Source organism: Labeo rohita, chromosome 9 (genome assembly GCF_022985175.1).
Source record: "Labeo rohita strain BAU-BD-2019 chromosome 9, IGBB_LRoh.1.0, whole genome shotgun sequence".
Taxonomy (NCBI): Eukaryota; Metazoa; Chordata; class Actinopteri; order Cypriniformes; family Cyprinidae; genus Labeo; species Labeo rohita.
In genome coordinates this window covers 11,937,052-11,960,385 of record NC_066877.1, presented here as the reverse complement: position 1 = coordinate 11,960,385, position 23,334 = coordinate 11,937,052, and the positions used below count along the sequence as shown (strand labels likewise).

Sequence of the window (23,334 nt, the reverse complement as noted above, 5' to 3'; positions counted from 1 at the left end):
TTCTAACTTCCACCTATATGGATCAACGATTTTGATGACATCACCCTGCACTTCAGCTTCTCATCAAACTTTGTCCAATCAAATGCTCTCTAGAATCCGAAGCATCCCGCCCTCTACACTTTAAATAGATGCTGAAGTTGTGGCTGAAATCAGGCCCTTCACAGAATTAGTATTTTCGGTAAGGTGAATGGCATGTAGTGCACCATACAGGGGATAGGGAATGATTCAGACAGTGTAAATATGCTGTCCATTGGGGCGAAAGAAGTCTGGTTTCACAGTCATGCACAGTCTGCTCCGGTCCAGAAACACAATCGCACGGAGCCGATCAAATACGCAAGAAGTCCCATTTGAATTCTACACGTGAATGTTATATTTTATAGTGATATGGATGAGATTGTGGCTGTCATATGCTGTCAAATGTGGCTTTACTAAGCTCAGCGGCCCAAGCTGTGATATAAACGAAACGCTATTGGCTATGTAAAAAAGAGGATGTGACTGCTTGACGCGTCCTGCCCTGTCTTTCTGTTTCAGTCTAAATTACGTCAACACGTAGAATAGCGCTGCGTTTAAAAGCACTTCAGTGGACCTTTTAAGGCATTTTCAACTTTTCTAGGAAATCCTGAACATTTTTTCAAAATTATATGAAACCAACATAAATACAACCATCTACATTTCTAAGAACTCTGCTTTTCTGAGTTTTAAACTACATTTTTAAAACATTTTTCTTTTCTTTGCTGTGAACTCTCTTTCTGGATATCACTGACACATTTACAGTGACAGTGTCTTTGTCTGGATTATCAACAGGTGTTTGCGTCTGATATCAATGACAGGTCATGTCAAACACCACTGTAACAGCATTAAGTTAACAAACTGATAAAATCATGTTTAGTCACTAAATGAGAATCACAAGTGGTCGCAGGAGACGCATGTTAAAATCAGGTGTAAACGCAATCCGTCTCCGCTGTGAGTGAGAGAGAGACTGCAGGCGCCTACATTTACCTCCCTATTACCACGCCGCACCTCCCTGAAAACACACACATTACAGCTGGAGCCTCGCCACTCTCTCCCACTTCAATCCACACTCTGCCACTCCGCCAAGCTGCTCATTTTAACCAGAGCAGAGTTCATCCCTCTCTCATGCACTGTCTGTCTGTGACTTCCTCTCATTCACACTCAGCTGCCTGCGTGCATTCCCTCTCACACTCTCTCTCATTTGGAAAAGACAATTATGGAACCTCAAAACTGAGACGTCTCCACTGGCAGCATGTGTTAATGTGACTTAAGTTTGGATAACGTGTGATCTGAATGCACACACTGTCTCTGTAAGTCCACAGGCTGTTAGCAATTTAGACTCATCCACAGGGGTACATCAGCACATGTGCTATATAACAATGTCCCCAAAAGAAAAATTCACAAATATATTCCATAAAATGGTAAATTACCAATAACATGAATATGAATGTGATTCAACATCCATCTGATAAAAGCTGCAAATATGTTCGTGACAAAAGGATTTTAATATTTTTAGTTGGAATTAACATGTCGTGCCACAAGGCACTGCTTAAAATGTCAGCTACTCAAAAAAACAAAACTTACTTTATAATTATATGCAAGTATAGTCACATTAGATTATAGAAACTCCTTACCTTGTTCCACATTTTCTACAGTACCATACTGTGCTAACAGGCTGTCTAAAACCTGCAATGAGAAGAGCACAATCAGTTACAAACACAAACAGCAAAACATCTCATTAACTGTTTTTAAATTGAATACCAGAAAATAGGAGAGTTGGAAAACAAAAATGAATAGCTCACCCTGAAATGAAAATGCCATCATTATACTCACCATTATGTCAAATATCAAACCCTGTATGCTATTATTATTCTGTCAAACACAAAGTATACATACACTACCATTCAAAAGTTTGGTGGCATTAAGAGTTTTAATGTAGTTTTTAAAAGATGTCTCTTATGCTCATAAAAGCTATTCACTTTATTACAGTAAAAACAGTAATATTGTTAAATATTTAGGGATGTCATTAATGATTATTTAGGTAATAGAGTAATCTGTCAATTATTCTAATCAAGTAACCAGATAACAATAAATGTTTTTGTAGTAATAAAAATAGACCTAAGTGAACAATAGCCTTTAAAATTACTTAAAATACATGTAGAATAGCAACGAGGCAATAATAATTAGTTTTTTAAAAAAAAGTGTCAAAAGCAAGTAATCCTATGGTTTTACTGAACAAAACTGTTAAAATACATAATGTATTATAAATCACAGAGCTAATGTATATTACACATTATAACAAATGCCCGCAGAGGGCACCAACGGCCTGACGACTGTCTTTACACTTTACTGCACAATCTAATCTGTATAATATTGACTAAACCACATTTAATTCAAATGTCCACTTAATCTTCACTATTTGGCAATTTCTTTATGATAGCAAAGCTACAGCCACTGTAATTTCTTGAATATGTGGACATCAAAACTTATTTTGAAATTGCGATGAACAGTTAGTATATTGACAAAGATAATGTGTTTGCGTAGGTTTATAAATGATTTACCCTACAAATCTGATTAAATAGAGCACGTTGCATTCCCAGATTAACTTTATAATAAACCCCTACCCACAAGAACGTGCAAAGACGGAGTTCAAGATGCTCCACACATGTAAACAATAACAGTTTGTGTAGCAGCATTTACTGTAAACAGAGCCGCTCTTGAGATGCACGTACGTACTTAACGTAACCTACACGGGTGTAAATATTTAAAGCGCATACATTAAACCTTCATTACATATATTCCTTTAATTGAAATGTAGCGTTTGTGAATTCTTAATAGCATTATGCTTTATTATAATTTTTAAATTAGTTTAAGAGGTGGAATGCACCATTTCCGGTATTTTGCCCATTAACGTTACTCCACACTGGTAAAATGCAATCGAGGATTTTTTCAAATCGAATATTTGAAAAGAATCAAGGAATTGTTGCAGCCTTAGAAATATTATTACAATTTAAAATTAAGTTTTCTATTTAAAAATGTTTTAAAATTTAATGTATTTATCTGATGGTTAAGCTGAATTTTCAGCAACAATCTAGCAGTAGTTACTGCTACCAGACATGACACTTGTTGCCCAAGTCAATACCACAGTAGAAAAAATATATATATAATATTACTTAAACATTAACTTCTTTATTTAAACTTGATATCTTTCTTTGACACACAGTTTGAGAATTTTTTGTCCAATAATATTCTTCAGTTCCGCCAAAGCTTGTGTCAAGTGCCTGTTCATGCTCAGATTCAAAACTGGTGTGCAGATGTTACCAAAACAGCCTCTTGTGTAATGTAGTATTACTTGCTTATTAATTAATTATTTTTGGATTTATACTTTAAATACGTTGTCACCTTTTGGGTTGAACGAAGGATTCGATATTGAGCCTTTCTTATAAGATTGTGTGTATTTCTTCATCCGTTTTCAGTCATCTAAATATTTTGAGTAGTGGTTATTGATTTGTATTTGACTTGTATACTTTTTTGAGCGTGTGACCTTTTTTTTTCTTTTCTCTCTCTTTTTGTGGGAGAACTCCTGTGTAGTGATTGAACGTGTTTAATTAGGATGACCACCTTTTATTTATAAAGAGTTGTACCTCACTTCACTTGATTTGTGCGTGACGAAGACCTGATGGTCGAAACATTGCAATAAATAATTTTATGGAGCAGTTATATCAGTGTGTGGACATTACGTTACTTTTTTTGCCCTGCACCTGAGCCCTGTTTGAGTTTGTGGCATGTGCGCACCTTTTTTATATTTTGAACTATGATAATAAATAAACACACCAGTTTTTACACAGTGAACCACTAAACTCAAAGGAGCAATGCAGACTACAGAGGCACAGGATCCAAATACATGCACAAGTGTGTGAGAGCATGCAAATGGGCCAGCGCTCACTGTGATGTCATCAGGATTTACAATCGGGTCACCAGGGCTGAACTCTGTCCAGCAGATTCAAATGGACTGCAGAGGAAGTGTAGTTGTGCGTCGCTAATGCACCGTGAGTTAGAGAAAGAAGCGCTGCAGCTCAGAGGAGACAGACAGAGTCTTGACCACACACACACTGTTCTCTCTGCCCGAGCGGTTACACACTCACCTCCCACTGGAGATGAGGAGGAATGTTCCGGATCTGAATCTTCCGACTCCTGCGGACACAGAAAGAAAGAGAGAGAGAGACAGTGAGACAAAAAGAAAGTGAAAGAGAGAAGCGCAGCAGTCTTCAGCATAGATGCTACAGCATGAAACACACGGGCTGAATCTAGAGCAGATCCAACAAAAACTAAAGAAACGGTGAGACAAAACACTTATAAAACTTTAGTTGTCCAGTCAACAAGCTATAACCTATGCTGTCCACTTGTTGTGATATGAGAAACAGTAACCATATTCTTGCAATTTTGTGAATAAGAGAATAAGAGAGAAATGCTACAACTGATTACGGTCTATGTAAAGGCAATTCAGAGAATTGTTTTGCTGAAAACACGTTGCAAAGACTGTGAACTATGTAGAACTGAATTGTGGAGTTAGACCGTTCAACAGTTTTTCACTATTTCTGTGTTCAGGATTTTTTGGGTGGGCTTGAAATCATGTCTTGATGACACACTGGAGTCACTGAGCATGGGCCCTAGCCTAACACTAGAATAACTAGAGCGCATTAGCGTCAGTGGTTCGCCTGCTCAATCGCATGTCACTGTCATCAACATTACTCACTACAGCCTACAGTTTGCTAGCCAGCTATGCCTTCATCACATAAATGCATATAACCTGGTTGCGACAATACACAAAACAGCTCAGTCTTCTTATTTAAATGTATTTGTATTTGACAGCTGAGAGAGCCGGCAGCTTTCATAACAGAGGACACGCCCCCAGCGTTTGCTAATTTTTTCAAGATTTTGATCACTTATTTACTTGGTGGGTTTTAATCATTTAAATTTGGCTGGGTGGTTAATAACATTTTTCTGTGGTGTGGCAAACTCATAACATATTTATTATTGCTTTACACAGACTTCAATGAATTTCAATTAATCAATTCTAAACTCTGTATCAGTGATTCAATAGTTAATTTTAAAATGTTTTAGTAAAATATACTGCGGTTTAATACGGTTTTGTAATATTGATATACAGTATATACATGAACATGAATAAATATTGTTAATTTGTGTGTGAAAAACATGCCTTCTGAAATCCTGGTTTCTCTGATTGAAAAAAAAAAAAAAAAAACCTCTTATACACATAAACATGTTGATTGCACATTGATATATTGAATATTATGATATAATTCATGTACAATACCAGTCAAAAAGAGTTTTTGTAAATGTTTTTTTAAAAAGTCTCTTCTGCTCACCAAGCCTGCATTTACTTGATCCAAAGTAAAGTATAGTAATTAATACTTTTATTAAGGATGCTTGAAATTGATGATAAAGACATTTATAATGTAACAAAATATTTCTATTCTAGATAAATGCTTTTCTTCTAAACTTTCTATTTATCAAAGGAACCAGAAAAATTCTACTCAGCTGTTTTCAACATAACTGCTATAATAATAATAATAATAATAATAATAAAAAAAAAAATTTGAACAGCAAATCAGAATGTTAGAATGATTTCTGAAGGATCATGTGAATGGACTAATGATGCTAAAAATGTAGCTTTGAAATCACAGGAATAAATTAACATTTTAAATATATTCATATAGAAAACAGTTATTTTGAACAGTAAAAATATTTCAAAATTTTACTCTTGCTGTACTTTGGATCAAATAAGACTAGCAGACTTGGTGAGCAGAAGAGGCTTATTTAAAAAAAATATATATAATAAAAAATCTTAAATTTTTGACTGGTAGTGTAACTCCCATTTTTCTTCATGGAAACTCATATCATTAACTATTTATGATTTAGTAATCATTATGTTTCAGCAATTCACACTAAATCCATGTAATATCAGGCATCAAAACATAATGCATAATTCAACAGAACTTATTGATTATTAACTCTACTGTTAAAGTATTTCTATATACTACAAGAAAACACATACAGTGTGTACAGTATGAAATGAAGAAAATAAGATATCATCAACTTCCAAATTCCACCTAATCAGACAGATGCCAATTATTTTTAATAATGGTTACTGCACGGTATTTTGATAAATCTATTACCTTGCTGCATATTAAGTCATAACCAAAGTCGTGTAGTTAATTTAAAAAAGTTTTAGTACAAATATACTGCTGTAGAGTGTGATATTGGTATACAGATATCAGTGAAAATGATTAAATATTGTTCATTTTTGTGTTAAATGTGTGGAAAACACGGCTTGTAATATTTTTTTAATATTTGGTTGAAATGCTGGTTCCTCTGATTGGCAAAAAAAGCTCTTATAAGATTACAGAGAAAATATATACATGTTAATATATTAAATATAATGACTTATTTTTAAAAAATAATTTAAACTGGCTCATACCGATATGGCTACAGATATATTGTGCATCCCATCTGACAGTATTTTGGTAAATCTATCACCTTGCTGCATATTAAGTCATTACCAAAGTCTTTCTACACCTTTCTAAAATTTGCTGAAATCCTTTAAACCAATCACAAGCTCAACGTGTTCACTGCAGGCAACCGTCCAATGACACAGGCTCAGGAGAGGGAGAGAGAAATGGAGTAGTGAAGGGAGAGCAGGTCCCTCATTCACTACTTTGCACCAGAGGGATTTGACTGTGTCTGCGATCCTTCATTCGTCGAGTCCGACGCTACCCAACAGCTTGCGAGCGCGCTGACACCGAAGCCACACAAACCGCTCCACCGCAAGCTGTTAACAACTACATTAAAATGAGTGGAACCGAGCTGGCCAGAGGAAAGGGATTTAAAAGAGCAGCGCGAGAAAGAGGCAGAACCAGAGAGCCACTTTCACTCTCAGTTAATTAGGGCTCTTCTGCAGGTAGACTTTGCTAAGACAAACGCAGAGTAAACAGACAGATCACAGTGCACGCTAGAGGCTTACAAAGAAGCGCCAAGCATGATTTTTCACGGTGCACGACAGGAAGAGATTAAACTCATTCTTTCAGACCGAACTGAATACACTGTAAAGCAGCCCTTTACACACTTTCTCAGCCTCTGTCCAGCACACTTTGCAATACTCCAGTGAGAATCAAGCGAGTCACACGGTACAGTAAACCGTGACACTTCCTCAAGCCGTCTGACTGCCGCGCTCTTAACGCATCCCTTCAGCTACGGCTAATGCTGTGGCCTGCAAACTGTCAATCCTTTAAGCCTCCTGTTGAGAAGGGGCAATTTGGGATATCCCATTTGAGCATGGCAGTTCAGCTAGCTCAAACCTGCACCTTTTCATCCTGACCCTCCAATTAGCGGTTCAACAGTAACACCGTGTCTACATCGGCTATGATCGGCTCCACTTGATAAACTAAATTGCTCTCATTATAATCAATGATATTGTCTACACTGGAGAAGTCCATCACAGCCGGCTGTGACACAACTTGAGTTGACAGGTGTGTCATTTGTAGTTCTGATGTGTTTGTAGTGCTTCTCCAGCCATGATATTATTCCAGACTAATAAACAGCTTTTAGTTGCAGACATTATATGTCATTTTTTGCCATAAAGTGATTGTTACAAACCCGTAAAACCTTCATTCATCTTCAGAACTCAAATTAAGATTTTTTGATAAAATACGAGAGTTTCCTGACCCTGCATAGACAGCAACACAACTGGCACGTTCAAGGCCCAGAAAGGTAGTAAGGACATGGTTTAAATAGTCCATGTGACATCAGTAGTTTAACCATAATTTTATGAAGCTACAAGAATATTTTTTGTGTGCGAAGAAAACAAAAATAATGGCATGGTCTCTTCTGCTCATCAAGCCTACATTTATTCGATCCACAGCACAGCAAAAACAATAAAATTTTGAAATATTTTTACTATTTCAAGTAACCATTTACTATTTGAATATTTTTAAAAATTTATTTTTTTCCTGTGACTTCAAAGCTGATTTTTTAGCATCATTACTCCAGTCACATGATCCTTCAGAAATCATTGTAATATTCTGATTTGCTGCTCAAAACACATTTTTATTATTATTATTATTATTATTATTATTATTATGCTGAAAACATATGAATAGATGATGAATAGAATGGTGCAGATCTTTGGATATTTCTATTCAAAGAATCCTCAAAAGAATGTACTCAACTGTTTAAAATATTGATAATAATAATAATAATAATAATAATAATAATAATAAATGGTTCTTAAACAGCAAATTAGCACATTAGAATGATTTCTGAAGGGTCATGTGATGCTGAAGACTGTAGTAATGATGCTGAAAATTCAGCTTTGAAATCACAGGAATAAATTACATTTTAAAATATACTCAAACAGAAAGCAGATAATTTAAATAGTACAAATATTAAAAAATGTTACTGGTTTTGCTGTATTAAATAAATGCAGGCTTGCAGCAGAAGAGACTTCTTTAAAAAACAAAAACAAAACAAAAAACAAACAAAAAAAAAGCTTACTGTTCAAAAACTTTTCACTGGTAGTGTATATATTCAAATATAAAACCATTATTTCAAATAATAATTCATTTAAAAAATAAATAAATCTCACCCAATACAAACTTTAGAACGGTAGCGTATACTAAGGATACATTCATTTTAAAAATTCTGCCCAATACCGATAGTTGTTTTCATATTATTGTAGACGTATAAGTCAATTTACACACCACAACATGATTTAATGTACAGTATTATTCAAGATTAATATTAAATGAGCATATGATTTAAAAGACAGTAAAGATAATCCAAATATAACAATAGGAGAAATGCGAATGCAATTAAAGAAAAAAAAATCCCAATATTTGATGATAATGTTATGATACTGATATTTTATGCACTTCTGGTGTATAATTAGAGATTAACTATTAAAATGATCGTTCACTCAAAAATGGAAATTGCGTCAAAATTGGCTCACTGTCATTTCAAACATGACTTTTGTTTTTTCCTCTGTGGAACATGAAAGAAGAAATTTCTCGGTGTTTTTTTTTTTTTTTTTTTTTTTCCATCCATACAGTGATGGTACAGTCAATTGTAACCAAAGCTGTTCGTTTACATCCCCTTAAAAATATCATCTTTTGTGTTTCACAGATGAAATAAAGTCATACAGGTTTGGAACGACATGAGAGTGAATAAAGGATGACTGGAAGTTTTTATTTTGGGAACTATCACTCTGATTGTTTATTTACTTCAGGCATATTTAATTGTTCCTTATACCAAAAGACAAAAGGTAAATTTGTTTAGGCTTGTAAGATATGAAGAAAAATAAATGTAATTACTATTGTACCATATTGTACCTTAGCATAAAACATGTGAAGGCTGGATCACTAAATCACGGGAAAGAAAGAAAAAAAAAAAAAAAAAAAAAAAAAAAAGCAGCAACAGTTCATTGCTCCGTCATGCCTTGTGTTTAGGTTTAAGTGCCGACAACACAACAAGTGGACGGCTTCTTTTTTCTGTCTGCTCTCTCTCTCTCTTTCTAACCACCATGACCATCCGTGTTCTTTCCTTCTCTTCTTCTCCTCCTCCATCTCTCCATCTCTCCATCTCTCCTCCACCCTGCTGGGGTGGAAAAAGTGACAGTGCTCTCCACAACTCTTCAGGGGCTCCTCATTTTCAGCATGCCTGTGGCAGCACTGGATTACTGAGCCCTTCCTGGATGTGCACAGGCTCAGACGCACACGCCCTGCCCATCACAGGAGGATCTTGGTAAACTCAGCATGACCATTTCTCTGGCTTTCTTCACATTTATAAAATGACATGCATACCAAGACCTTAAGCTGTCTATTTTGTCTGAGATGTGGCCTGGTGCAAGAGCTCCATCACCTGCATGGTGGTGCTTGCATGGGCAACACAAGTTCAAGTCCGGCTTGCATTTTTTGATCCCATTTCCACATTTGGCCCATTTTTTTATTTTTTTTTCCCCTATAAATAAAATTGCTTATTTGGCAATGTATTAGAAATGTGTTTATTTTTCAGTATTGTCAAGTAGATATTTAAATTATTTAAATCATTTTCACTATTTTTATTTAAATTACATTTCATGAAACGTTCAGTTTAAAAAAAAAAAAAAAAGTACTAAAAATTTTTAATAATAAAAAAAATTATTATACATTTAAAAATTATTCAAATGCATACCAAATAAAACAAATTTTAAACAATGATTAAAATTCTCCATATTATATTTATTTTATTTATATTTATTTTATTTAGACAAAATAGAATTTAGAGAATATTTTTGTGTTTTTTATATTTATTTGTGGTGTATATTACAAAACTATTTAAATACATACCAAATAATTAAATACATATGTATTTCTCTCCATTCCCATAAAAAAAAAAAAAAAAAAAAAAAGTCAGGAAAAAAAATGGTATTAAATTGCTTATTTGGTGAATATTCAAAATGTATTGTTTATTTTTCAGGATCGTCTAGTAGATATTTAAATGCATGATCATTTCCCCTATTACTTAATTTAAGTTACATTTCATCAAACGTTCAGTTAATGTGAATCTTAAAATAATAATAATAATAAAATGTAATTACTCAAAATGAATATTGTTGTTATATATATATATATATATATATATATATATATATACATACATATTTTAATACATTATATATATATATATATATATATATATTTTATTTTTTTTTATTATTCATACAACTGTTATAAATTTAAAAGTTATTCACATACATACCAAATAAAAACTTATTTACAACTGATTGTGTTTCATTTTAATCTATTTTATTTAGACAAAATAAAATATAAAGAATTTGAAGCCATTTATCAGCCATAGCTACCAAACTATTAAAATATTGATATTATCAGTTTATCGGTATCAGCCAGAATTTTTACATCCCTAAAATAAACCTTGCACCGAGAGGCTAAACTTGAATTTTGCATCTGTCACATTCATTTACACATACAATGTCATAAATGAGCTTACACACAAACACTGAGAGGCAAATTTTGGATCTCTGAGGATCAATTTATGAAGTGCCATCAGAAGGGGGCAGGTTTATTAGCTTGTTATTTTCGAATCTCTTCAGAGAGTATTTGTTTATATTTATGTGTAATGGAGCTGAACCCAGTGCCCTTTTGAATCGGGTCTCACAGACCCCTTCACCCCAGTCCAAAACCACCAGCACTAGAAGATGCAGGCTGAATGCACTGCTTACCGTATGTTTGTTGAACGCAACCAAGCTGTCTGCTGCTGGTTTAGAAAAGGGTGCCAGACAACTAAATAAAAAAACATGCTTCTCAATTTCTGCCTTTGAATATCTGAGGGTGGCCACGTTCATTTGAAAAGCTAATATTTACTGCAGCCAGCTGCAGCGCGCAAGCTAGAAAACCATGTCGGCGTACACGCTCGCATACAGATCCTCACATCCGCGCGGACGGTTCGCCGCACCGAGCGCCGTGCAGCAGACGGGTCAGAATAGGACCATTCACCTTGGGCCAGGACCTCTCAGACCTGCTAACGACCACCATCTGATCATCCCTGTCAGCCAGACGAAATGTTATTCACCATACATAAATCACCCGGCCACAACGCCGGCACGTGAGCAGGGGCGTCGCACGTGTGCCGACAGAGAACAAACCTTCAGCCTTTCCTCACTGGAGAACGAAAAAGAGGTGGAGCTCACTTCTCTCTAATGCTCTGGCTATGGACACATAGACAGGGAGTGGACTCTTATCACACTCTTAAAAATGCTGGGTTATTTTTTTTAACCCAAATGCTGGGTTCAGCCCGTTGGGTCATTTTATTGGGTTATTTTTAATATTTTTACCCAGGTGCTGGGTTATTTTTTAAACCCAAATGCCAGGTGCAACTTGCTAGGTTATTTTATTGGGTTATTTTTAATATTTTTACCCAGTTGCTGGGTAGTTTTGAATGCTGGGTTATTTTGCGAAACAACTCAGCTGCTGATTTACAGTCAGTCAAAGCGCAGCCTTTTTTCGCAGGATGGAAACCCCTTTTGCCTTGCAAATAATAAATTAATTTTATTCATTACTGTACTGAGTTTAATCTAAAATATGTTCTCTATTGTCAGTACTGTTTGTTTATGGGCAGTTTTTTGGAGTCAGTCATGGCATCTTTCAGCTACGAGTGAAACGCGAGGCCGCGGTCTGAAGTTCGCAGTTTACCCGGCGAACAGCAGCCCTTCACCGGCTCAGATTTTGGCGACACATCGGCGTGAGAATTAGAATCAGAATCAGAATCAGAATTAGCTTTATTCGCCAAGTGTGCGCAAACACACAAGGAATTTGTTGTGGTTTTTTAAGGTGCTTCTGGTACATACATACATACGTACAACATTTAAATAAAATAAAAAACTTAAAAATAAATAATAATGTATGAATCTGGAACAGATGATTTATGTACAGATTTGTGCATTATTTTCTTTATATACAGCTATATAAATAAGAGATGTGCATGAGTATTTACATAATAATACTACTACAGAAAGAGACAATAATTAGAAATGGAGAAAGAAATACAGAAATGAATTGTAGAACCCAGGTAATGTTTATGTTTATCTGTTTAAACTGGAGATGGCATTTGGGAAAAAGCTGTTTTTATGTCTAGATATTTTAGTGCTCAGGGATTATTAGCGTTATTTCGGTAAAAAAGCGATTACAGACAACTGTTAAATACACTAAAATTTTCATTCTACTTTTAAATGTTACATTTTTGTGTCTAAAATGCTTGTTAAACAAGTTTACATGTAATATTGTAAACTCAAATAACCCAAATAAATTGATTTGTCTTGTATTTTGTTCATGTGTTCTTGCTTAATAAATTTTCATCTTTTGATTATTCCTGTTGCTTCTAGTAATTCTGTGTGTGTTTTTATAATTTCCAGTCCATTTTAAACCAGCAATTTAATTTTTAAACAATAGTTGACTTTGATAAAATAACCCAGCATGTCTGGTAAAACGTTTAACCCAACCAGCTGGGTCAAAATAACCCAGCATGTGTTCTGTCCAATAATTTAAAAAATTTAACCCAAAATTTTTGTGCAGGAAAGGAACAGATTGCCAATCAAAACATGACTTGTGATAAATTAAAACATTTCTTGATCAGCATGCTCCAAGCACATCTACATTTAAGCTTAAAAACTACATGTATTTGGCAACCCAGCGCTGGGTAAATATTGAACAGAACACCTCGGTTATTTTGACCCAGCTGGTTGGGTTCAACGTTTTACCAGACATGCTGGGTTATTTTACTAAAGTCAACTATTGTTTAAAAATTAAATTGCTGGTTTAAAAATGGATTGGAAATTATAAAAACAGACAGAATTACTAGAGGCAACAGGAATAATCAAAAGATGTTCCGTGTTCCTTAAAAGGGGGCAAGGTTAGGATGCTCACATCAACCCCGTCCCATTTGAACTTTGATGTAAACATAATAAAGACCTTTGGTATCGTAACAATCTTGTTTAATCTTCATGCTGACCAGCCAACAGGCACAAACGGCAATAAGAAAGCAGCACTAACCAACAAAAGGGCCATTTATTGGGCCAATATCAGTTATTTGATCAATATTCATTTTGAGAACCAATATTGACCAATCAATTTGTAAGTCTATGATGTTGATGTGTAAACAAAATTTAAAGGGACAGTTCAACCAAAAATAAAAATTACCCCATGATTTACTCACCCTCAGGCCATCCTAGGTGTATATGACTTTCTTCTTTCAGACGAATACAATCAGAGTTATACTAAAAAAAAGTTCTTGCTCTTTAATGGCAGTGAATGGCTGTTGAGAATTTGAAGTCCAAAAAAGCATCTATCAACCATAAAAAGTACACCGCACAGCTCTGGAGGGTTAATAAGTGCCTTATGAAGCAAATCGATGCATTTTTGTACAAAAAATAACCATATTTAAAACTAAAAACAAAAAAAAAAAACATTGACATACTATAATATCCAAATGAATCAAAATCAAGAGCTTTTGAAACAAATTAGAAATGCTATCTAATACTGAAATCTTTGTCAGCATCCAGCCCTGTCGTTTATTGTTGCATCTTTGAATCTAAATACATATTAGTCTCATGGGAGGAGCGAATGTTAGGATGGGTAACATCCACAGGAACAAAAGACGCACTCATGCAGAGATGAGACATAGTGGCTCCACTCCATATGGGTGGCAGGACACATACACTCACACACTCATAAGGGTGTGCAGAACTGACACCAGGCGGCAGCTCGCAAGCCACAGACGGCCAATGTTCCATGTCTGTCCTATACGTCCCACAGTGTGGCCTCATAAAGACTCAAAGAAGAAGAGCTAAGTTAGCAGTTTCAGGAAGGTTTGCTTGCTCACTCCCTCAGATGCATGAAATGCAGTCCGACTTCAAATGTCCTTGCGCTTTGGGCTGTGAATCTATGCGGATGCTTTAAAAAGACTCACATTCCTGGCTTTAATAGTTTTGGATGCACAGACATTTTAAAAGCCACAATGGCTTTCCCTCACTCGCAGAAGATAAAGAAACATCTATGCTTGCAAACGTGCTGGTTTTCTTGAGAATTGCACTGATTCATAGAGGCTATTTTGGAAGAGATGGGAAGAATGTGGACATGTAGTTCTTGAGAGTCACATGACAGGAAGATCTGAGCTCACTTTGCTCTTCATGATAAAGTGGCATTTCTATAGCTGAAATGCTGAATGATGGTGTGAAGTAATTAAAAGATTTGGGTTCATTACTGCTTTGTAAGAAATGATAGTATTCTAGCCCGTACTGAAACTAAACAAAATAAATATCACCAAAGGTGATAAACCAGGAAAAAATGTCATAGTGTATGAAATTAGATATTATTCGTGTTTTACTGTGCTTTCTACAGTCTGGTCATGAGACTAATCACAATTAATTTATTCTATAGACAGCCATAGCTTTATGTTCCTCTCCAGATGTATAGACTACCACTGAAAAGTTAAAGGTCAAGTTCTTTTTTAAAGAAATAACTGCTTTCATTCATCAAGAATGCAATAAATTCAGCACAAAGTGACAGTGTTTACGTTTCTAATGTTACAAAAGATTTCTATTTCATATTAACAGTTCTTTTGAACTTTCTATTCATCAAAGAATCCTGATTTTTGTGTCCACAAAAATATGAAACAGTACAACAGTTTTCAACATAGGTTTTCCTAGAGAAACGGTAATGTTTCTTGAATATCAAATCAGCATATTAGAATGATTTATGAAGGATCATGTGACACTAAAGACTGAAGAAAAAATCTGTTTTGCATCACAGGAATAAATTACATTTAAACATATATTTAAACAGAAAACAGTTTTAAATTGTAATAACATTCCACAATATTACCATCTTCACCACATTTCTGATCCAATAAAACAGTAACAGTAATTTAATGAGTAGAAAAAGACATCAGACAGTAAATATTTTCCATATTATACACTACCAGTCAAAAGTTTTTTTAACATTAAGATTTGTAATTTTTTTTTTTTATAGAAGTCTCTTCTGCTTACCAATCCTGCATTTATTTGATCCAAAGTACAGCAAAAACAGCACAATTTTGAAATATTTTTAGCATTTAAAATAACTGTTTTCTATTTGAATGTATTTTAAATGTAAATTATTCCTGTGAAAATTCACATTCAAAGCTGAAATTTTAGCATTATTATTTTAGCATTATTATTCTAATAACCTGATTTGCTGCTCAAAAAACATTTATTATAATAATAAATAATCATCATCATCATCATCATATTCAATACAGCTGAGTAGAATTTTTCATATTTCTCTGATGAATAGAAAGTACAGAAGAACAGCATTTATCTGAAATAGAAATATTTTGTAACATCATAAATGTCTTATCACTTTTGATCAATTTAAAACATACTTGCTAAATATAAGTATTAATTTCTATAATTTCTTTCTATAATTGCTGATCTTTGGCTCTCTCTACTTTTAAAAAAAATGTACTCATCTGTTTTACATATTGATATTAATAATACAAGTTTCTTGAGCAGCAAGTCAGCATATTAGAATGATTTCTGAAGGATAATCAGCATTTACCTAAAATGAAAAGCTCATACGACACTGAAGACTGGAGTAATGATGCTGAAAATTTAGCTTTGATCACAGAAATAAATTACATTTTAAAATATGTTCAAATAAAATAGTAACAATATTTCACAGTATTACCGCTTTTGCTGTATTTTGGATCAAATAAATGCAGGCTTGGTGAGCAGAAGAGACTTCTTTTAAAAAAAACATTAAAAAACTCACTGTTCAAAAACTTTTGACTGGTAGTGTATTTTACAAAATTTCTGACATTAAAAGTTTTACAATTATAGAAAGGGCTCCGCTGCTCTGTATTACAAGAGATGATAGTAACCCACATTATTTCTCCCTCAAAAACAGTCAAATACACAGACACCGCTAAAACTCTGCAGCAATACTATAATACTACCACCATTCAGAGTGCAAACAACTGAGGTTAACACCTCAACCATAGGGTCACTCTACTTCTCAGATAAGTTGCTGAAGATGTGCTGCAAGTACTTTTGCAAACGTTTTGTCTGCCTTGAGATCAACAAAAAAAATGACTTCCTCCCTACTGTTACAACTGACTGAGCTTTCAGTGTTTCCTGAAGTCACTACAGAACTTCAAGACAGGAACTAAAACTCGAAACTGCCCAAGTGTCATTGGAACACTGTGTATACTTGTCTAACGAGAACAGAACAGGCACTTTTTCAATGAAAAACCAAGATTATGCCACTGCATTTCATCTCTTTAGTATGAAAACAATTTACATCTTAATCTCTCAGATTTACCAGGAAAAATATACCAAAACTCAGATTTATAGGGTAACACATTCTGCGTGTCTCTGTTTTAATGAATAGAGCAGACGAGCAGTTTTGTATACTACACACACTGAAGTGCGCGTGACGCTCGCGGTGATTTCAGCATTTGACCGTTCCACTGTATGAAAACTAGCGTTATATCATATACACACAGAAATGTAAAGGTAGACACGGCAATCCGTCAAAATTAAAGTCCGGTTTAACTTGAAGACATTGCGCCAGAAATATATTACTACTATTGCTACTACTACTACTAAAATGAAACAAACATTATTTTTTAGGATATTATCACACAACATTTCTTCCATGTTTTAATTTTAATAGTAAATTCCCCTTTTTTGCCAAAAAAAAAAAAGTTTGCTTAATTTTCAATAATTCAAAGATAAATAAAATTCATGTTTTATGCCTTCGATAACCAGAACATTTTAAATACACAACACAGAATTTCTAAGGGTAAAAAAACCTTTCATAAGGCTATTTTAAGAATACATTTGAATAAATTAAGTATGCATTCACATAATTAAACATGCTAAAACACAGAATTTGATAACAATAAAACATATGGTGAGAAATAAAACATTTCAAGGGCCCTAAACATGTCATTTTTGCTAAACCTTTATTAAATTGATGTGAAATTGTATAAGTTTCATGATTTTAATTAATTAGACATGCTCTTTGATTAATCAAATTTAAATGTAACCATTAAAATGGAGTTGATAAAAATTAAAACGAAAAAAAACGAAATTTGGAAAAAAATCAAATGGATTTCATACGGCCCTACATTTACCTCAGCATGTAAGAAGGTAACTAGAAGAGAAAGAATGTTTTATACAACTTACTCCAACGGCACCAAAAACGTTCAACATGATCAGCATGACAGTGACGTTTATCGATCACTGCAGAAAGCTTCCTAATCATTCTGATCTATACTGCCCATCTATCCACACCTACAAAAGGACCTCAAGGGGACAACAACGCCATATAACCATCTCTCTCTCATTTGCCGGTGCTCTCACTCTCAGAGCGAAGGCTAATAAGAATGCAGTGTGTTCACCTGCCTGCCTGAGAAGCTGCGTGAGGCAGATGCTCCTCGCGGGTAAATGGAGGCAACAGTTCCCTGACAGGCCCTCTGCTGCTGTCAATACTCACTCATTCAACCCAGTAGTCAGACAGTCGTGCTCTTAGGAGCTGCTCATGAACTCCTAAACTCAGTTTATGGAGAAAAACTTTGTGCAGCTGTTTAGGAATGGTTAGTACTGGCTTAAAGTTTTTGAGGAACTAAAATAAGCTTATGATGTTAGAAATGGGGTTTTACCCTGGGGTAACAATTAATCCTGGGTTGCCATAAACTGACATTTCACACTGTACATTCCTAAGCTCTGGGTTTAAGCAAAAGATAAACACTTTCTTAAATTCAATAAGTGGTCTCTCAACTTGTCAAGCACATTTTTATGATGCAAAAGATGCAAGTTTTTATATAGTGTGTATTTGAGTTTACTCATGCTTTATGTTTAATTACACCCATGGGTTGTTTTTAAAGGCATAGTTTACACAGAAATGAAAATTACACCATGATTTACTCTATGTTCGTCACTTCCGCATTCACCTACATCCTATGTCATGTTATACGTGAATGCACGTATAACACCATGTCCTAACTACATACGACGACAACCAATTTGGCTGACCACACCAGACGCGACGTGACAGAATCACTTAAATATCACAGCCTCTCAGAAACACAGACCTGCATTGCACTTTCAACAAAATGGGCTAGTTTATAATCTAATTCATAAATATTAAACCTTTTTAACATTATTACTACTTTATACTGAGTGACTGGTACCATCTTTGTCATGTACAACCCTTGTTGGTTGGCACAAGTTTGCTGTTTTAACATATATGTTTGCTTTTATTTATTTATTATCTGAGGTAACCTGTTGTCGCTTTCAGTATGGCTATTAATGTCACACAATATGATATTTAAACCCATATTAGAGACTTTTCACATTGAATAAAGCACATAATCTGTACCTGAGATTATAATTGCCATAGTCTTTATGTTGTTGCTCCAGCCGTGATGTCGCTGAAATACCATTTCTGAAATAGAAATTTCACGTGTCGCGGCTAGAAACAAAAACTCTTATCGCGTGTCATGGCTTTAGGGTGACCACCTGGCAAAAGAACTGTTGTGGGACAATGCGGGACACATTTAAAATAGATACATTTTCTAGTTATGCTATGTAAATAGTGATTACACCCGTTTGTGCTTGCACATTTTGATGCGCTCCCGCATTACAATAATGTGCTCTAGTAATTAAAATAACGGCATAGAAACCAAATCATACGAACTATTAAAACAAGAAAGTCATGTCTGAAAGCTGCCTCGATTTTTTTAATTGGTTAAAAGGACTGGAGAATATTGTGTTTTTCTGTGTGCGCTCGACCATTTCCGTCGCTAGATCACTTGATGAAGTTTTCAAATCCTTTGTGCGGAAACCATGCCGCAACAATGAATAAAAAGCTTTCTTAAAAAGGCAAAAGAATGCATGGACGTTTTCTTAATAAGATTATTAAAAAACCAACAGACTGATGAAAATGCGGGACATTTTCCATATGCAATGTGCGGGACAAGGGGTAAAAATGCTGTGTGGTACAACGCAAAGCGGGACAGGTGGTCACCCTACGCGACGTTGCGCCGCATGTAGTTAGCACTCAGTGTGACAGTTAGCAGAAGCTAGAGATAAGAGTTTATAAAGTTTTAAATATTAATATTTTTCTTACACAAATACATTGCTTTGCTTCAGAAGGCCTTTATTAACTCCTGGAGCCATGTGGAGCATTTTTTATGATGGATGGATGCACTTTATTGGACTTCAAAATCTCAACACCCATTCACTGCCATTAAAAAGCTTGTTAGAGGCAGGACACTTTTCTTAATATAACTCAGATTGTATTCGTCTAAAAAAAAAAAAAATCATACACCTTGGATGGCTTGAGGGTGAATAAATAATGGGATAATTTTTAATTTTGGGTGAACTGTCCCTTTAAATTTGACTTTAAATTGGGGGTGCGGGTCTGGGCTAAAGGTTGGAAATCACTGGTCTAGTCAACGTATTTTATCATCTCAAACCATTCAAAATACTGCGGATTAATGATTTTCTGTTTCAGATTGGACAAAGCACACTCTTTAAAGAGGTTTCATGTTAAAGTTACTTTGTTAACAATGGAGTAGACTGCACAAATTCAACATTTTATACAGAATATATATAGGGATTTTTATCCTAAAAATGAAAAGTCTGTCATTTGCTCACATTCATGTCATCCCAAACTTGCATGACTTGCTTTCAACTGTGAAACACAAAGAAAAGATATTTTGTGATAAGTTTTGTATACAATTTAAGTCAATGGGCACCAAAACTGTCTACTTTCCAATGTTCATCCACAGAAGAAAGAAAAATCACACAGGTTTTGGAACAACTTGAGGTTGAGTTAACTACAATAATGGCAGAATTCTCATTTTTATGTGAACAAACCCTTAGATGGTATTCATCTAGTAATTCATGTTAAGTTATAAAACAAATAAAAACAGGAAGTGAGAAAACAGTGTCAGACATTAATTAAACTTGGTCATCATGATTTTTCTGTTTTTCTACCCTTCAGTAATTTCAAGCTGTTTTTTACAGGAAATATTCTTTATTTGAATGCTTGTATATTTATATAGATCAACTAAAACACTATTTGAAATGTACTCCGTTAAACAACTTCAGACACTCGCTCTCCCCTAACCATTCCCATCTCACCACGGATAGTCCATCCCGCAAGCAAAACTGACAGTAAACATTGAAATAAATGAATATAGACAAGTAGCCAGTAACAGCAGCAACCCACGACTAGGTTATTAGTGTATCTATACAGTAAGTATCTGTTTACCCAGCAGGAAGATGCAGAAGTTATTAATATTAATACCAATAATACATCTCCCATAATACGCATCTACACTGAACCACAGAGAAGTCTTTGGGATTGCTACAGGCACTATTTATATCACTATATCTTTAATGTGTCTAATCTTTGACGCTAATACAAAAATACAAATGCAGACATGAGATAGACATTTCAGTCCAATGCACTGAGACACTCCTGCTACTGCTTTACAGAGTACGTATGAGATTATGTTGTTAACTACAATTTACAACACAGCACTTACTGCTGCAGGCGTAACTACAATTCGAGCAGCTGCACTGCAGCTCGCTTACACACTTTCACACAGACGCACAGACAGATCACACAGCAGCACCCTGAGCAAGCGCCACCCAGTCACAGCCCCGCCCACTGACCGGCACAGCCTATCAGAGAGAGCTACGCTCTCATCCAATGAGAGTCAGAGGAGGCAAAACACTGGCAAGAGAACGGTCGGAATGACTGGTCACAGTACTGAAACGCACAACACTGAAGCTTAAAAATACAAAACTTTACTGAAACGTCACTCACACGTCATAAACTATCACAGTTTACTGAAAAGGATCATTTAGAGAATGGCTTCCTCAAAAATCACAAAAAGCTTACTAAAGTACTAAACTCCTATTCTGGGCCTTGAAAGCGGTAGTTGTGTTGCTGTCTATGCAGGCTCTTGGATTTCATCACAAATATCTTAATTTGTGTTCTGAAGACGAGCGAAGGTCCTACAGGTTTGGAACGACATGAGGGTGAGTATTTAATGACAAGACAAAATGTTCACTTAGAGTGAACTATCCTTTAAATAGCATGATATCTTATATTGGCATTATATTGGCCATTCACTACCCTGTTCTCAAATAAATAAACAAACAAAAAAAAAAAAAAAAAAATCCACATCGCTCTACAATAGCACTGTAGAAATTTACTTGAAATCCAGCATGGAGCTAGGAAAGCAAGATAGAAATTACTACAGCACCCTGCTACATAACAGCAAACTGTACCCTGCAGGTACACTATGTTCACTGTTTGCTTAAATGTTCAGCAAAAAAGATCACAGGATTTGGAGGAGGGCACTGTTAGTGCACTGATGCATTAAGTAATCAGCGTGCTGGGAGTTTGCTTTCAAAGCACGGTGCAGAGTTGTTGTTGGGTAAATAAAGGTAAAGTCTGCCAGCTGTTTCCAGTACTGCTCCATTTTATGGGTCAGTCACACACAGGAAGAAAAAAAAACCCTGGCAACACGAATCTGCAAGTATTTATCAGTTATTTGTGCTTTCATCTTCCATGGGCAACAGTGATCTGTTTGTTCTCCTATTTGAGAAATACCTGCTCTAAATAGCGACCCCATTAGAGAAACACAAAGAGTACTTCTGGTAAGGAGCTTGTCCACTTTGCTCCAGGATATTAATGGTTGAGACAGCAAGAGACAGGAAGGAGTGTTTACGTGAGGCATCCTCACTGCATCTCTAAAACAGCTAATAGAGTTTTCCCAAAAGAGCTTGAAGAACATGAGACATGCTAAAGTCTATCTGAGGTCTGTCTATATTACAGATCTGAAATAATTAACATGTTTTAGCTGAACTAATTAGTTGAACTAGAGTTTCCCTGCTGAAAAAAAACAATAGAACCATAACAGAAAATTATAATGGTTTCCACTACAAATACAATTACAAACCATCAACTTTTAAACTATTAAAACCTTTAAAAAAGTTTTTTTGTCGTATGTTTTGGGACATAATCATTAGGATTTATTGATTTTAACAAGCCACCAATAGAAGGTTACAATTACCAGAAGAGACCGACAGGGTCCATTACAGTTTCCATAAAAGTTAAGTCCCATTATAACCAATAAAACCATTACAAATTGTGTAATTGTGTCTATTGTTTTCTTCAGCAGGGTTTATTTTCATCCCTGCTGAAGACCTGTCTGTTGGTTGGTTTTAAATTGGTTTTGGGCAAGCTGGAAGACCAGCTGGCTAACCAGCTGAAAAAAAAAAAAAAAAAAAAAAAATTAACTGCACACTCAAAAAAAATGATTCTTCAAGCTAGAACTCGATTCAGTTCAACTCGATTCAAACACCCACGCGATCTTATTATAACGATTCGTCTGTCTATTAAACCTTTGATAAAGTCCTACCGAAACTTTCAAATCTGTGTTCGCAGTTATCATGTTTAATATAAAACAGCCTCACAAACAGCCTTTTCAACCATTTATAGTTCTGATATAAACACTGATGTCTATGGTAGGGATCAAAACAGCAAATCATCTTTTGAAAACGAATCGGCGCTTCAGACTAGCTAAGTTTGTTCACTGCAATGTTGATTACATCGTTTCACCACTAGTTGGTGGCAAATGACTATTCTTCAAAAACGATGATTCTTTCATTCAGTAATAAAAAAAAGT

At 35.0% G+C, this 23,334-nt stretch overlaps 1 protein-coding gene across 5 annotated transcripts in view; it reads right to left on the bottom strand.

Moving 5' to 3' along the window:
* The window catches only part of igf2bp2a (insulin-like growth factor 2 mRNA binding protein 2a), a 74,710-nt gene that overhangs the window by 29,294 nt on the left and 22,082 nt on the right, over positions 1–23,334 (bottom strand). For all 5 annotated transcript variants that reach the window (XR_007828510.1, XR_007828509.1, XR_007828511.1 and 2 more), the window contains exons 3-4: positions 4,158–4,206; positions 1,647–1,698 (exon numbers count right to left, since the gene is read on the bottom strand). Coding sequence is in view for 2 of the 5 variants with exons in the window: in XM_051119989.1 (XP_050975946.1) it covers positions 1,647–1,698; positions 4,158–4,206 (101 nt within the window). In the remaining 3 variants the exon portion in view is untranslated. The remainder of the gene's footprint in view (positions 1–1,646; positions 1,699–4,157; positions 4,207–23,334) is intronic.